The sequence below is a fragment of the Pseudophryne corroboree genome, chromosome 2 (assembly GCF_028390025.1).
Source record: "Pseudophryne corroboree isolate aPseCor3 chromosome 2, aPseCor3.hap2, whole genome shotgun sequence".
Taxonomy (NCBI): domain Eukaryota; kingdom Metazoa; phylum Chordata; class Amphibia; order Anura; family Myobatrachidae; genus Pseudophryne; species Pseudophryne corroboree.
The window spans coordinates 461,660,291-461,677,912 of NC_086445.1; the positions used below are offsets into that span (position 1 = coordinate 461,660,291).

At 45.4% G+C, this 17,622-nt stretch overlaps 1 protein-coding gene across 1 annotated transcript in view; it reads right to left on the reverse strand.

Moving 5' to 3' along the window:
* Positions 1-1,102: 1,102 nt before the first annotated feature.
* LOC135028178 (S-adenosyl-L-methionine-dependent tRNA 4-demethylwyosine synthase TYW1-like) overlaps positions 1,103-17,622 on the reverse strand; it is a 590,293-nt gene continuing 573,773 nt past the window's right edge. Inside the window, exon 16 of the mRNA XM_063953759.1 lies at positions 1,103-3,014. Coding sequence (XP_063809829.1) covers positions 2,793-3,014 — 222 coding nt within the window. The 3' untranslated portion in view covers positions 1,103-2,792. The remainder of the gene's footprint in view (positions 3,015-17,622) is intronic.

Genomic DNA, 17,622 nt, shown 5'->3' on the forward strand with positions numbered 1-17,622 from the left:
GCGGTTGCAGCCGCGTCAGCTACTGTTTGGTAGTCTCCTCCCAATACAGTACGGCTATGTCCGTATTCCATCTGCTAAGCGGAACCGATGCCTTACCTTCTCCCCGTGCTCTGGCCACAGCCTGGTAACGTCTGCTGGACCTGCTAGTATATCCGACACAGACGCCCGCCAAAACAGCACTGTACTCGTGGGTAAGCGTTGTCGCGACACAGCGTTGAGTTGTTGGAGCGACTTTCTAAGTGTATAAGACGCTGTTTAGAAAGATCACTCAAAAAAAACTAGTAAGACTAAAAATAACGTAAGAAAGCTTAGGGCAACTAAAAAAACAGCAGCCCTCTGACCATGGTCCTGCTCCTGCCGCACCAAACAAAAAACTGATTTGCCTGAGCCAGTGGGCGGGGATATATGGACGGGCCCGTTGCATTGGGAGGCAAGAAAGTTTTGATGGATTGGTGCCAATCCGCTGTTGCTCTATCATATCCCATTGTTATCCTGTGGATAACCTGTGGACCCTGCCGGAGAAAAAACTACTGCTGCGACACTGTAGGGTCATTCCATGGTAACAAACGTTACATTTTGAAATATATTTCATGTGAAATATATATTTTGAGCATGTTTTGATTATTTTGTGCAAAGTAAATGTTTGTGTGGTACATGATATGCTTTAATTTTGATGCAAAGCTTGTCATGAAAACTGGTAACAAATGTTACATAAAAGACCATTTTCATGGAATGACCCTGCAGCACTTTGTATACAGATTCAGAGACTCAGTTGCACACAGATATACAAATGTCATATCAAATCAGTAGTCTCCTCGTGCATCCTAGTCACACTGAGTTGCGACAAGATGCATTTTTGGCAAAAGAGCAGCAAAAAAAAGATGCCTGACGCTAGAAGAGTCTCATGCAACCTGGCGTGCCAAGATGGTCTGGCTGGCGTTGCTGCAGCAGATGTATGAGGACATATATGTAATTTCCAAAAAGTTGATATGTTTGCTTTTTCAGTCAGTTCAACCATAGCAGTTTTAAATTGACAAAAGATGAAGAGTTTACGTTGTTTTGTATGCTTGGGAAATACATCACCATCCAAACTAAAGTAATATCAATTCTCAGCAACAACTTTATTATTTTACAAAAAGGACGGAAACACAAAATCTTTTCAATCAATAGGGTCATTAAATTGAAGCTTTATAGCAGACTTTTCCTAGTAAAATGAAAAAGTTCTTACTACTGAAAATCCATTCTTACAATACTATAGAGAAAACAGAAAAAAATAGCTTTCCGTAAAATGAAGATTTTTCCCCCCCATTTTTCCAATACATTTATAAAACACAAATTAAAATGTATATATACCTTTGGGCATGGAGTAAATGTGTGTGCTACATTTGCCTAGTATATAAACTTATCCCAAGAGAGACCATCTTTAACCATACAGATAGGTAGACAATGCACTAACATTGGGGGTAATTCAGACCTGATCGTAGCAGCAAATTTGTTAGCAGTTGGGCAAAACCATGTGCACTGCAGGGGGTGGGGGGTAGATATAACATGTGCAGAGAGAGTAAGATTTGGGTGGGGTGTGTTCAAACTGATATCTAAATTGCAGTGTAAAAATAAAGCAGCCAGTATTTACCCTGCACAGAAACAATATAACCCACCCAAATCTAACTCTCTCTGAAAATGTTATATCTGCCACACCTGTAGTGTACATGGTTTTGCCCAACTGCTAACAACTTTGCTGCTACAATCAGGTCTGAATTACCCCCATTGTTGTAAACATGAATTTTCAAAACATGTTAATGATGCCGGCATTACTGGTGCGGAGACTCAAAGATAGGTCCCCAAATCTGTTTTTGCAGTCTCCAAATTGTCAGAAATGAAATTAACTTCTATTTGTAATGGCTACATTTAAGGTCCCACAAAACTGCTACACTCACACTTGTAGCGCTATATATTAATTACATATCAACCTTTGGGGCTTCACCTAATAAAAATAAGAAAAACCCCCCACATACACCAAAAAGCGGAACTCTAAAAGAGGTGTAGTATGATTGGTTGATAATACTTGACACCCTTATACACAGTTAATACACTAAAGGCCAGTTATATATTTTTCCTGAAAGGAAGAATAAAATATGTATCTTTAGGAAACATTTTAGTCTTTTCTTGATATAAAAAATATAAATAAAAAGAAATACAGTCGTATGGATGCTGTAAATGGATCTGACATCTAATCGAGCTGGGTACCAGTTACAACTCTTCCAAATGTGTTCACTTTCATACAAAGATTTACTTTAGCGTGAAGATACAGGGCCTTATGCAATAGCCTGTGAGATGCATGTATGGCAGGATTCTAGTGAGTGAGCCTGTATCTTTAAAGCAGGAATAATCTGGAAGGCAAACGCAACCTGTGTCTTTTAATTTATTGGCGCTATTAAAATAGGGCTAACGCGCCGGAAACATGTCTGTGCCTGCATCTCACAGGCTTTTCATATGGTACATAGGATTTCTTTTTTAGAGACAAAGCATTTGGTCAATTTGTTGCAAAAATGATAGTAAAGTTAAAGAAAACCATTTTGAAGCTCAGATTAAAAAACAAAATATTTCTTCAAGATGCAAATTTGTGGATATTAAATTCTTACTCAGTACTCAAAACTCAAACATTAAAATAACAGTCATGCCCATTTTTTTTCTTTACGCATCTAATATTTTTCCTAACTGCAATTTATTAAAATGAAGGGAAAGAAAAAAAAAATAAAGACCTAAAAAAACAAAAGTCACATTGTTGTAAACTAACAGCCAGATATGTCCTTTGTTTTATTTTTCCGTTGAAAACGTGTTTCTACAGGATCAAAGCCCCTCTCTGTGGAACCAAACAGAGCCCACTTAGGAGTTTTTGCCATGTAGTCCAAAGCTGAGACTGTCTGGTTCCCTCCACTCTCCTCGTATTCCCGTATCAGTTCTTGAAATCTCTCATAATCAATCCAGGTCCACCATTCCCCATCAATCTTGAACTGGAAAAAAAATAACAATTTGTTAAATACCTTTAAATCAGTAAAGAAAAAGATATATTATAAATTACATTTCATGATAGTATTATTAACACATTTGGAATACAACACTGAAGAATACCAGACTCTTAAATGTTTGGCGGGGAAGCTGGTATTAGCTGGCAGTACTAAAACAAAATGACTTAACCATTTAACTGACGTTTCCCCCCCCCAAAAAACGCTCAGAAATTGACGGGTATTTTATGAGTGAATTAGGTGAAGAACATGAATTTAACCCTATGCAAAATGATTTTACCACCCCCAACTCAGCACCGTTACTCCCATCCTGCCTCCGTTGCTCCACACCACTACTCCCATCCTACCCCCCAGCTATGCACCACTACTCCCATCCTGCCCCCCAGCTATGCACCACTACTCCCATCCTACCCCCCCTCCTATGCACCACTATTCCCATCCTACCCCCCTGCTATGCACCACTACTCCCATCCTACCCCCCCAGCTATGTACCATTACTCCCATCCTATCCCCCCTGCTATGCACCACTACTCCCATCCTACCCCCCTGCTATGCACCACTACTCCCATCCTACCCCCCCTACTCTGCACCACTACTCCCATCCTGCCCCCTACTATGCACCACTACTCCCATCCTGCCCCCCAGCTATGCACCACTACTCCCAACCTGCCCCCCCTGCTCTGCACCACTACTCCCATCCTGCCCCCACTGCTCTGCACCACTACTCCCATCCTGCCCCCCCTGCTCTGCACCACTACTCCCCCTGCTCTCCCCAACTCAGCACCACTGCTCCTATCCTGCCCCCGTTCTGCACCAATGCTCCTATCCTGCCCCACGCCACTACTCCCATCCTATCCCCCTGCTATGCACCACTGCTCCCATCCTGCCCCACACCACTACTCCTATCCTATCCCCCTGCTATGCACCACTAATCCCATCCTGCCCTCTGCCCCACACTACTCCTCCACCTCAATGTACTGTGCGATGTGACCCGATGATTTCACACCACGCGAACGGCCGCCCACCTGCTCGTGTTCTCCTGCTGGGCCCACGAACTCCACTGATGAGGCTGAGAAACAGTGAAGGGCAGGCGACTGAGAGGCACAGACAGAAGAGTGGGAGGCTCAGAGGCACAGAGTGAAGTGGGGAGAATGAGAGACAAAGTGAGGGGTATTGCGAGAGATTCAGATGGGAGATGATGGCGTGGCTGAGAGACGACGCAGGGAGGAGATGATGGTGTGGCTGAGAGACGACGCAGAGCGAAGATGATGGTGTGGCTGAGAGATGCAGGGAAGGGGTAATGGTGTGGCTGAGAGATGCAGAGGGAAGGAGGTGACACGAGTCTGGTTGAACCTCTGTTGTATGATGATCACATTGGTTATATTCCTACACAAACAGGCATCTTCCGGATCATGTGATCTCCTACAAGAATAGTGATTACCGACTGAAGACGCTGTCTGCCCAGGAAGGATACATTTCTTCAGAGGTTCCCCGTTATGAGAAACCACCATATAGGTAAGGTGCATATTGAATAGAAAAGAATGCCAATAGGCGGTGCTAGACACACCCAGTAGGCGGTGCTAGACATGCCTGATAGGTGTTGCTAGACATGCCCAGTAGGTAGGTGGTACTAGACACGCCTCTACGACGGTGCACCCCCTAATAAAATGTGCTGCGCACGCCTATGTGCAGCGGGTGCTACGGTGGGGGAGAGTGGCGGGTACTTTAGTTTGTAATGGGCTGAGCTCACCCATGCTTTATCAGGGACCCAAGGATCAGGGCTGTACTCCTTCTGTTGTATTCTATACTGCTGGTAGAGTGGGGCAGTAATGTGCTCTCCCTGGCGTCACCCTCTTCCTGTCACCCTCTCACTGTCACCGACTGCTGTCACCTACAGCTGGCACCGACTGCTGGTATCCTCTCACTGTCACCCTCTCCTTGGCTTCACCCTCTCGACATCACCCACAGCTGGCACTGACTGCTGTCACCCTCTCCCCGTCAGCCACAGCTGGCCCCGACTGCTGTCACTCTCTCCCTGCCATCCATCTCCCTGGCGTCACCCTCTTCCTGTCACCCTCTCACTGTCACCCACTGCTGGTATCATCTCACTGTCGCCCTCTCCCTGGCTTCACCCTCTCGACATCACCCACAGCTGGCACTGACTGCTGTCACCCTCTCCCCGTCAGCCACAGCTGGTCCCGACTGCTGTCACTCTCTCCCTGCCATCCATCTCCCTGGCGTCACCCTCTTCCCGTCACCCACAGCTGTCACCGACTGCTGTCACCCTCTCCCTGTGGTTACCCACAGCTGGCACACACTGCTCTACCCTTTCACTGTCACCCTCTATCTGGCGTCAACCTCTCCTTGTCAACCTCTCCCCGTTGCCCACAACTGGCACCGACTGCTGCCACCCTCTACCTGGCGTCACCCTCTCTCCGTCACTCACAGCTGGCGCCAACTGCAGTTACCCTCTCCCCCTCTTCCTGTCACCAACTCCCTGGCATCAACCTCTTCCTGTCACCCTCTCCCTGTGACCCACAGCTGGCACAGACTGCTGTCAACCTCTCCCTGTGACCCTCTTGCTGTCACCAGCTCCCTGGCATCATCCTCTCCCTGGCGTCACCCACTGCTGTCACCATCTCCCTGTTACAAACTGCTGTCATCCTTTCCCTGGCGTCACCCACTGCTGTCACCATCTCCCTGTGACAAACTGCTGTCATCCTTTCCCCGGCGTCACCCACTGCTATCACCCTCTCACTGGCAACACCCTCTCCCTGTCACCCTCTCCCTAGCATCACCCACTGCTGTCACCAACTGCTTCTCCCTGAAATCGCCCACTGCCTTTCTTTGTCTCCCACTGACCCAGGCACAGCGGTGGTAACAGGCATTGGTTTGGGTGCGGTGGCGGGCATCGGCAGGACACAGCAGACATTGTGGCTGCAGTGCCTCACCAGCCACTGAGCTCACCGCACGCCACTGAAGCTGACACTGCTGTAATGTTATTGAAAATACTGACACTGCTTGCATTATAACTTTAAACATGATCATAAAGCAGGGTTTGCCAACTCCAGCCCTCAAGGAACACGAACAGTGCCTGTTTCCAATACTCCTAGCTGGCGCACAGGTAACATTGTACCCACATGCCTTGCGTGGTCACATCAGAAGTGACCATACCAGTATGGGCTTTCCATGACATGATCACACCAGATGCGACCACTCAGAAAGACCACCGTGGGGCGGCCTGCAGCTGTCAGAGTGACCCCTTACCTCTGTGACAGCCGTGCTGCCAATCACTGCTTATCTGTCAGCCCGGCAGCCCCCACCACCCCGTGGCAGCAGACATTTAGCAGCCACTGGGGAAATGTTAAAAAAACAGCCCCTTACCTTTCCCCTATCCCCTGGAGACTACAGAGAGGAGTAGGCAGCAGGAAATTAGAAGTCACATTGTACCATCCATCAATGGTTCGATGTTCCGGCCATTGATTTTTGTACCGATGTTTCAAAAAATTATTATTATTATTTTTTTTTAACAAATAGGTTTTGTTAACCTAATTCAATCATAAAATAAACTGGCAATTTCTGAGCGCCTTTTGGGAAAAATATTAGTCAGTTAAATGGTTAAAAGATCCTCAGGAGGTAGTAATTATTCCACTTGTCATTCTGTGAGAAAATCTGGGAAACACACTCTGTTAGGGATCCCTGAGGACTGACGTTGGGAAACACTGCTGTATAGTGTCTTGTTTAAAGTTATGTCGACACTCACAATGCTTTATATAACACTACAACAGTGTCAGCATTGTCCAGGCACTGTTATGTTGCTGACATACTGACTGTCAAAAGCAAAACTATCGACAATTCGTACAGTACGTATATCATTTTTATTTATCCAAAGCATCTCCTATGGTGTGGACTACACTATTATTGTAATTATAAAAGAAGGCCAACATTCCAATTAGACAAGTGAGATGTACTGGAGGCATGATTCAGTGCACGAAAAGCCAATATTTACGATGTTTATTAGTTATCGGTAAACTGTGCACGTGTCAAGGTATTTTAGCAATATCGTTCGTTGTAAGGATTTATTTGAAAAGTGATTAAAAGTCAGGAACCATTTGGAAGTTGTAACGAGGAGTGGCAGCAAAAACACAGCTCATGTTTGTAGTGTGTCTCAGGCTTGGACTGTGATCCCACACGCAGAAAACGTGGCGTCAGATGGTCGATTAGTGATGGGATTCCCTGTTTTTGGCCATGACTGACAAGAACTGAGAAGAATTGGGATAAACTAAAGCATTTAGCAGCCCCTGTAGAAATACCAAATACTAGATTAAGCTCTTCTATTTCCATATACAAGTTGATAGCTTCAATTGGTTTAGCTGCAAACCACAATTTTTTACATTGCATTTTTATACACATAAAAAAATAAAAATACTTAAATAAAACTCCCAGGGATACTGGGAATGTTACAGTATATGTTACCAATTGCTACTGCTGAAGGAAACGGATGCACGGCAGAGGAAACACTAATCAGAACTCTCTGTGCGCACAGGTCCATTCTCCTACATTACTGTTCGTATTATCATGTAATGTGCATTTACTAGGCTTTATGGCTGGACATTAAGCATGTACAGCGATAGCTCATTTGTACAAGCCATGATGGTCTGCATTGCCACAAGCATTTTTTCCCACTTTCACTGATGCTTTGTAAATGGAATGCACAGAGGGAAATTGCATATTGGATACAATTAGTGAGAGCAGTTATGTGATTTAGAACCTTTGCTAGAGTGATACTAGGATACCACTTTGCTATAGGGGAATGCTGAGCTAATGCTTCTAACATGGGAATTAAAATGAAATCTGGGATCCACATAGACAGAAATGCATGAGTATATTTTACAGTGCTACAGTATACATAACCTCCTTGAGTCAGCAGCGTAGCTTCTGTAAAATTCTAGCTTCTCAAGATGCAGCATCCTAACCATGACACCTACAGTAGCAGTCACCCTGCAGTCTTATGCCGGGTCCACACTAGGCTATACGCTTCATTAGCGATATCACCTAGTCTTTTCCCTACCCTCCCGGGCGATATAGTGAGTATACACTGGACAATGGGGGTCATTACGAGTTGATCGCTCATTGTCGACTTTCGCAACGGAGCGATTAAGGCAAAAATGCGCATGGTACGCAGTGCGCATGCGCTAAGTATTTTAGCACAAAACTTTACTCACATCCGAACGAAGAATTTTCCTCGTTGAAGTGATCGGAGTGTGATTGACAGGAAGTGGGTGTTTCTGGGCGGAAACTGGCCGTTTTCTGGGAGTGTGCGGAAAAACGCAGGCGTGCCAGGATAAAACGTGGGAGCGGCTGGCCGAACGCAGGGCGTGTTTGTGACGTCAAACCAGGAACGAAACAGCCTGAACTGATCGCAATCTGTGAGTAGGTCTGGCGCTACTCAGAAACTGCTAAGAAATTTCTGTTCGCAATTCTGCTAATCTTTCGTTCACAATTCTGCTAAGCTAAGATACACTCCCAGAGGGCGGCGGCCTAGCGTGTGCAATGCTGCTAAAATCTGGTAGCGAGCGAACAACTCGGAATGACCCCCAATATCGTTAACCATATAGTTCAGTGACGTCACCCTGCTGCCTGTCCTAACATGCAGTTTTGGCCGACATAGCCAAAATTGAGATGCATGCACAGACGACAACGATACCGTTAACGATCTGCGGGAGCACACCTATAGTGTGAGCACAACGATAGTGTGTATGGTGATATTACAAACAATATTGTTTAAAAGGGTGAAAATGATCGATCTTGTTTAAAATATTGTGCACTGTGTACCCAGATTAGCTGCTTCAAAGTAAATGTATTTTTAAAGACTTACTTACATTAGACTGGTATGTGTCGAATTGAGAAGGCACAAATAACAATTTTTCATAATATGCTGAAACTTTAAATCTAGTTCTAAAAGGATCACTCATCAAATTGTCTCCATAAAATATTAATTACAACAAAAGTAATATAAAACGCTCTGCTGTTATAGCTATACAATATGCTTGCACTACAAAAGTTAGAACAGAGGCTGTGTAAGCAGTTTTATGCAGATGATGTTGTTTGAAGAACAATGTCTCAAATTATATAATAAGTTGTTATACTAAACTACACCATGGCAGCGGAATAAAATGCTCAAAAGGTTTACTCAGACATTATATACATATATATATATATATATATATATATATATATATATATAAAAAAGGAATAGGATGATGGCTGATATTTTATAAAGTCTACCTAGTGTAAACAATTAACATGGTGTTTCCAAAATCCAGGACTTGTATACTCCCAGATCAGCTTGTGTTTACAGGGTTTCATAGATCATACTTAGGCCATTTAGTCTACTTGGCAGTGGCAGTAATTATACTACAGGTACCTGTTTCCACAGACAGAAATCCTAAAAGCATGAGCTTACCATCAGTGGTGCAAGTATGTAGGTACGCTCCGATACGGAGTACCCTTAAGAATTTGGCAGCAGGTACGCAGTACCACCCACTGCACACTTTAAACTTGTGACTGCCATTACCGCTATTATAATGCACTGCCGAGCAACAAGACCACGGCGTTCGGCAGCATGACAGTGCCTCCCACTTTGTCAGGGCTACAGGGACCGCGACAGTAATATCATGAGATCACATCACGCTTCCTCTCCTGGTGGCCGCGGTTGGCGCGAAGAGAGGCGCCTGGGGACTCTGCTCAAGTGGTGCATCGGCACAGGCTGGGCTGCTGGTTTTGTCTCTGGCTTCACTGTGTGGGGTAATTAATTATTTTAATAAAATGTGGACATTAATATATATTTCTATTATTATGGGGACATTACTATATATTTCTATTGTAATGTGGGACACTACTATATATGTCTATTATTATGGGGGTATTACTATATAATTCTATTATTATGTGAACACTACTATATATTTCTATTATTATGGGGGCATTACTATATATTTATTTTGTAATGTGGGACTATTATTATGTGGCATTACTATATATTTCTATTGTAATGTGGAAACTGCTATAAATTTCTATTATTATGGGGGTATTACTATATATTTCTTTTGTAATGTGAGACAATACTATATATCTATTATCATGGGGCATTACTATATATTTATATTGTAATGTGGAACACTACTATAGATTTCTATTATACCGGGGGCACTACTACAGTATATACTGTATTTCTGTTATAATGTATTTTTATTAAATTGGGGGCATTACAATACATTTCTATTATACTGAAGGCAGTGCTATATATATATCGAGCCTTGCCTCCAGAGTGCAAAGAAAGGGACTATGCTGTATGACCACACCGCTAATGTAGTATAGCCACTGCCCCTAGTGTCATGTGGTCATGCCCCCTCATGACAAATGAGAGAAAGAGGGAAAGAAAGAAAGAAAGAAGGAAAGAAAGAAAGAAAGAAAGAAAGAAAGAAAGAAAGAAAGAAAGAAAGAAAGAAAGAAAGAAAGAAAGAAAGAAAGAAAGAAAGAAAGAAAGAAGGAAAGAAGGAAAGAAGGAAAGAAAGAAAAGAGAGAAATGAAAGAAAGAAAACAAGAACACAATGAAAGCAAGGCTACACATTTGTGATGCCTGGCTGTATTCTCTGCTCACCTAAGGGCTTGGACACCCTGAACAAGCTTGTTTAAACTGTAGAACCTGTCCTCTATATTGGACCCTTCTTGGCCTGGCCGGGTTTGGAGGTGCAGCGTGAGGAGGGGAGGGAGAGTGTGGGAATGGAAGAGGAAAGGGGAAGGGGGGGTGTTAACTATCAGGAAGTAGGTCAATCACTAGCCAGCCCTGATTATCACAAAAAAAAGTAGAGGATAAAAAAATTCTACAAATCTGGTGCTGATTGGACACCCCTGGCCAAGGCCACAGGGTGTGTGCGACTCCCACAAACTATGGAGATAGGTGCTTGGAAGCTTTTTTTTTTTTTTTTTTGGGGGGGGGGGGGGGGGAGTATGTCTCAACAGACAGAAAAGTTTACAGCAGACTGATTGTTAAATCCCGAGCTCCGATACTCCCAGGTGGCCATGTTTCAGTGAAAATCTGCTGTCTTGTTAATCCAGATGTTCTAATAGCAGCACTTTTAACCAAATCTCAAGCAGCAGCATTCATGAGCAGCAAAATCCATTAAAGTGCACCCTAAATGTAGGGGGTTTCGGAATAATAAATCCAATGATCATCCCTTAGGGCAGGCATTCCCAACCACGGTCCTCAAGTCACACCAACAGTGCAGGTTTTAGTGATATCCAGGCTTCAGCACAGGTGACTTAATTAGTAGCTCAGTTATTTTGATTTAACCATCTGTGCTGCAGCCTGGATATCACTAAAACCTGCACTGTTGGTGTGCCTTGAGGACCGTGGTTGGGAATGCCTGCCTTAGGGGTTTAACTTTTGTTAAGGGTGAAACCGGTCAGCCAGGCATTGAATTTATTATTTCGATACTACTTGCATGCACGAAGCAGTTTATTGAAATCTGCTGCCTTTGCGCATCAGTGGAGATTTTGTTACAGATGCGCTATTAGAAGATTCAGATCCCAAGTCAGCAGCATTTCACAGAAAGGTGGCCAGCTGTGAGTACTGCACTTTGGGATTTTAACAATTTTTCAGCTGGAAACTTCTCATAAATAAATTGAACCCTATTTCATTTGTCCAGAATATACACAAGCTATTTAAAAATTGAGATTTCGGTTCTTCATTTAATATAAGATTGCATTTTATTTTAAATTATCTACTCTCTGTGCTGCTATATATTACATTGGATGGTACTGTCCGTTTCATAGTTATTTAGCTGATTTTCATTTAGACATTCCATTAGTGCTCGCAGATTATATTATATATATATATATTTATATATATATAAAATAAGATTTTAAATACCTACCGGTAAATCCTTACCTGAAGGAGAAATGACATACTTGAGAGAAGTAACATAACAACAATAAGTGTGGTGAGATTTACACACCAGCACACCTTAACATAACTGGGCCAGCAACAGCTGGAAACATAAACAGCAACAGCTGAACAGGTAACACATAACAGAGAACCTGCAGAAAGTCACCGCACAGAGATGGGCGCCCAATATCCCTTATGGACTACGAGAAAAGGATTTACCGGTAGGTATTTAAAATCCTATTTTCTTTAGCATCCATAAGGGATATTGGGGACACATTAGTACGATGGTGATGTCCCAAAGCTTCCAGAACTGGCGGGAACGTGTGGAGACATCTGCAGCACCGCCTGCCCAAACTGGGTATCCTCTTTGGCCAGGATATCAAACCTGTAGAACTTCACAGAGGTGTTCTTCCCCGACCAGGCAGCCGCTCGGCACAGTTGCAGGGCCGAGACACCACGGGCAGCCGCCCAGGAAGACCCCACCGATCTTGTAGAGTGGGCCTTCAGAGACTGTGGAACAGGTAAGGTTGCCGACTGATGGATAGTAAGCTGAAGCCAACGAGCAACGAACTACTTTGAAGCAGGGCAACCCTTTTTCTGTGCATCATAAAGCACGAACAAGGAATCAGTCTTTCTGATCTGAGCCGTCCTCTTGACAGACCTTCAAGGCTCGCACAGCATCCAATCCAGAGGGGCAGAAGTGCCAGAACTGGACGGGATCACAATAGGTTAATTCAAATGAAACGCGGCGATTACCTTCGGCAGGAACTGCTGTCTAGTCTTGAGATTCGCTCTGTTCTGGTAAAAGACCAAGTAAGGCCTCTTACACGATAAGGCCCCCAATTCCGAGACACGCCTCGCTGAAGCCAGGGCCAGTAACATCACCGTCTTCCACGTGAGGTACTTGTCTTCTACCATCATCAGAGGTTCAAACCAGGAGGACTGCAGAAATCTTAACACCACATCCAAATCCCATGGTGCCGTAGGCGGCACAAATGGAGGTTGTATGTAAAGCACTCTTTGCAAGAAGGTCTTAACTTCAGGCAGCATAGCCAACTTCTTTTGGAAGAAGATTGAAAGAGCTGAAATCTGGACCATAATGGATCCCAGACGTAAGCCTTTATCCACTCCAGCCTGCAGGAAATTAAGGAATCTACCCAAGTGGAATTTGGCAGATGGAAATGTGCGTTCCTTGCACCGGGAGACATATCTCCGCCAGATATTACGATAGTGTTTTGACGTCACAGGTTTCCTGGTTTGTGCCATAGTGGCAATGACCTTTTTGGAAAGTCCCTTGTGAGCTAGGATGTTCCACTCAACTTCCATGCAATCAAACGAAGCCGCCGTAAGTCCGGGTAGACGAACGGACCTTGCTGAAGAAGATCCCTTCTTACTGGGAGAGGCCAAGGGTCTTCTATGGACATGCCCAAAAGACAGCGTACCACGCTCTCCGGGGCAAGCAGAATTACTTGTACTCCTTGATGCCGAATCCTCTTGAACACCTTTGGGATCAATGGAATCGGAGGAAATATGTAGACCAGCTGGTAAGGCCAAGGCAACATCAGTGCATCCACTGCGCACACCTGAGGGTCTCTGGTTTGCGAGCAATAGCAGCTAAGTTTCTTGTCGAGGCGAGACGCCATCATGTCCATCTGGGGGCAACCCCACCTGTCGATCTGTTGAAACACCTGAGGATGTAGGCCCCACTCCCCTGGGTGTATATCATGGCGACTCAGGTAGTCTGCTTCCTAGTTGTCCACTCCCGGAATGAAGATTGCAGACAGTGCTCTTGAATTTATTTCTGCCCAGAGGAGTATTCTTGATACTTCTTGCATGCAGGCCCGGCTTTTTGTCCCTCCTTGTCGACTGATGTACGCCACAGCAGTGGCGTTGTCCGACTGTACCTGTATTGCCTGATCCCGGAGCAGAAGGGAGGTCTGAATCAGAGCACTGTAGATAGCCCGAAGTTCCAGGATGTTGATCGGAAGTAGGTCCTCTTGGGCAGACCACCTGCCCTGGAACTGCACCCCTTGGGTGATAGCTCCCCATCCTCTCAGGCTCGCATCGTCGTGAGGAGGATCCAACCCTGGTTCCCGAAGCGTCGACCTTCCCTGAGATTGGAAGACTGCAGCCACCACAGGAGTGAAATCCTGGCCTGGGGTGACAGTTGAATGCATATGAAGATGGGAATCGGACCACTTGTTCAGGATGTCCAATTGAAAGGGTCTGGCATGGAACCTTCCATACTGAATGGCCTCGTACAAGGCTACCATCTTTCCCAACAATCTTATGCAAATATGAATGGATACTCGAGTCGGTCGGAGAACCATGCAAACCATTTCCTGGAGAGTTCTCACTTTGTCCTCTGGGAGGAACACTTTCTGCCCTACAGTATCCAGTAGCATTCCCAGAAACAGGAGCCACTGAGATGGCTCCAGGTGGGACTTCTGTAGATTGAAGATCCACCCGTGGTGTGACAGAAGGTGGATAGTGTGATCTATATGGAGCAGTAGAAGCTCCCTGGAACTCGCTTTTATCAGTAGATCATCCAGGTAAGGGACTATGTTGACCCCCTGGACTCTGAGCTGGAACATCATTTCCACCATCACTTTTCGTGAACACCCTCGGAGCTGTAGACAGGCTGAAGGGTAACGCCTGGAACTGGTAGTGATCGTTCAGCAGGGCGAACCTCAGATAGGCCTGATGAGGAGGCCAAATTGGGATATGGAGGTAGGCGTCCTTTATATCCAGGGACACTAGGAATTCCTGTTGTTCCAGGCCTGCGATCACTGCTCTCAAAGATTCCATCTTGAATTTGAAAAACCTTTAGGTAAGGATTCAAGGACTTCAGATTCAAAATTGGCCTCTCAGACCCGTCTGGTTTTGGCACTACGAACAGACTGGAGTACTAACCTTGTCCTTGCTGTTGCAGGGGTACTGGAACAATGACTTGGGACTGGACCAACTTTGTGATGGCCAGTAGTAGCATAACACGCATATTTTCCAAAGCTGGTAAGCTTGATTTGAAACATTGTTGGGGAGGAGCACCATAGAACTCCAGCTTGTAACCCTGAGAAATAAGGTCCCCTACCCAGGCGTCCTGGCAAGAACTTTTCCAGATGTGGCTGAAGTGACATAACCGAGCTACCACCTAGAGATTGTCCCGGGGTGGGCGGGCACTGTCATGCTGAGGTTTTTGCGGAAGCTGAACTGGTGCTCTGTTCCTGAGAGTCGACAACGGCTGGTTTCTTAGATTTACCTCTGGTGTCCCTAGCTGCATTGGATGCACCTCTGGCCCTAGATCAAAATCTGGTGGACCGAAAGGACTGAGTAGACGGTCCCGGGTAGGTACGTCTAGCAGGCAGAGCCCCCGAGGGAAGAAACGTGGATTTCCCAGCAGTAACTTTGGAGATCCATGTGTCCAATTTGCCTCCGAAGAGCCATTCACCTGTAAAGGGAAGAGATTCCACATTGCGTTTGAAGTCAGCATCTGCAATCCACTGACGCAACCATATGGCTCTGCGTGCTGACACAAGTCATAGCAGTGGTCCTAGCATTAATATTGCCAATCTCTTTTATGGAGTCACAGAAGACTCTTGCCGTGTTCTGAATGTGTTTTAGGAAAGTTACTGTAATAACCAGGGTCATGTCATCCGAGAGACCCTCCTGAATTTGAGTATCCCAGGAATGAATTGCATGTGTCATCTGGCAACCTGCAATGACCGGTCTTTGAGAAATACCTGCAGCAATGTAGATAGATTTCAGTGTGGTCTAATTTTTTCTATTCCCCCCCCCCCCCCTCCAGAGTCCTTTACTGTAAAGGAGCCCGGAGCCGGGAGTACCGCCTTCTTAGAGAGGTGAGAGACTGAGACGTCTATAGCCGGAGATTCTTCCCAGAACTTCCTGCCCTCAGGGGCAAAGCGGAATGTATGCAAAAACCATTTTGACACCTGATATTGCTTATCTGGATTTTTCCAGGCTAGTTTAAATAAATCATCTAATTCTTTAGAATCAGGAAACGTGACAGTCAGTTTGTCTTGAGGGAGGAAAAACGACTGCTGATTTGCAGTGTCCTCTAGGTGGAGCTTTAGCACATCCCTTATAGCTAAAATGAGGGGTTCAATACCCTGTGTAGGAGTGGAATCCCCACCTATGGGATCCATATCATCCCCATCATCCTGTATATCATCATCAGTATCTGATAGAAGTGCAGGTAAAGCACGTTTATGTGGACCTGCAGTAGAGATGGGGGGATGGGGAACATCAGCCCTGGCAGCTAGATCTGCTTCTGCTTGTTGCAGTTCTTGTGTTTTGTGGGCATTTGCAGTGAGCTGAGATGACATATCAGACATCATAGTTTTGATTGCACCCAGCCAGGAAGGCTCTATACCCTCCCCCACATTCTCAACGTTTTGTGAGGACTGACTACAAGGCTCACATGAAATGGAACCAGATGACAGCGGGGAGAATCTGATGTTACACATACTGCATAACTTGTGTTTTACCATGATGAAAAGTAACACACAACAATACACATACAACACAGACCATTTTTCAATGCAAGCCTGCCCTATTGCATGTGAGAGGAGACACAGAGGAAGAGAAGGCACCAGCACACCCAACGCTAGAGAACCCCAGTGAGGCTGGCAGCGTTTTTATATCAGTGAAAACTGTTTGTTCACAATGATTTCCCCTTTAGGAATAAGTCATGTGCACAAATAGCGGCTCTCCCTCTAAACTACTCCCGATACCAGTGATCCAGCGTGTGTCAGAGTCCGGGGGAGCTGTATGAGGCTGCTGCTGCAGAGGAAGGCACCAGAATGCTGCTGAGCCCGGTCAGATGTAGCTCCGCCCCCCGTAATGGCGCCGGAGCTACTGAATGTATTTATATTGGCCATGTCTCCAAAACATGCTGTAACCCTCACATGGATGCTTAGATCAGCCCTCCGTTAGCCAGTTTTACATAGGGGCTATAGCAGGTCCCCCCCAGGAGGGAACCTTATGCCTCACCCGTGTGTCAGCCGCACCATGAACCGGGGGACCCCCCTAGTCGGGCCCCCAGTTTGTACTCACCACCAACATTCACCTTTAGGCATCTGTTAGGGCGCAGTGCCCCGCTGAACAAACAACATTCAAGACAGTGGTCCTGCAGCAGTGAAGTGGCTCTGCACCTTGCAAGGCCGGTAACTGCCCCCCTCCTTCCTAACTCCCATGGTGCAGGTATGCTGTTGCACAAACAGCATACCAAAAATAAGATTTTACTCACCGGTAAATCTATTTCTCATAGTCCGTAGTGGATGCTGGGAACTCCGTAAGGACCATGGGGAATAGCGGGCTCCGCAGGAGACTGGGCACTCTAAAGAAAGATTTAGTACTATCTGGTGTGCACTGGCTCCTCCCTCTATGCCCCTCCTCCAGACCTCAGTTAAGGAAACTGTGCCCGGAAGAGCAGACATTAAAAGGAAAAGATTTTGGAATCCCGGGTAAGACTCATACCAGCCACACCAATCACACCGTATAACTTGTGATACACTTATCCAGTCAACAGTATGAACAACAACAGGGCATCAACAATGGATGCCAACATAACATAACCCATTACAGGTTGAGTATCCCTTATCCAAAATGCTTGGGACCAGAGGAATT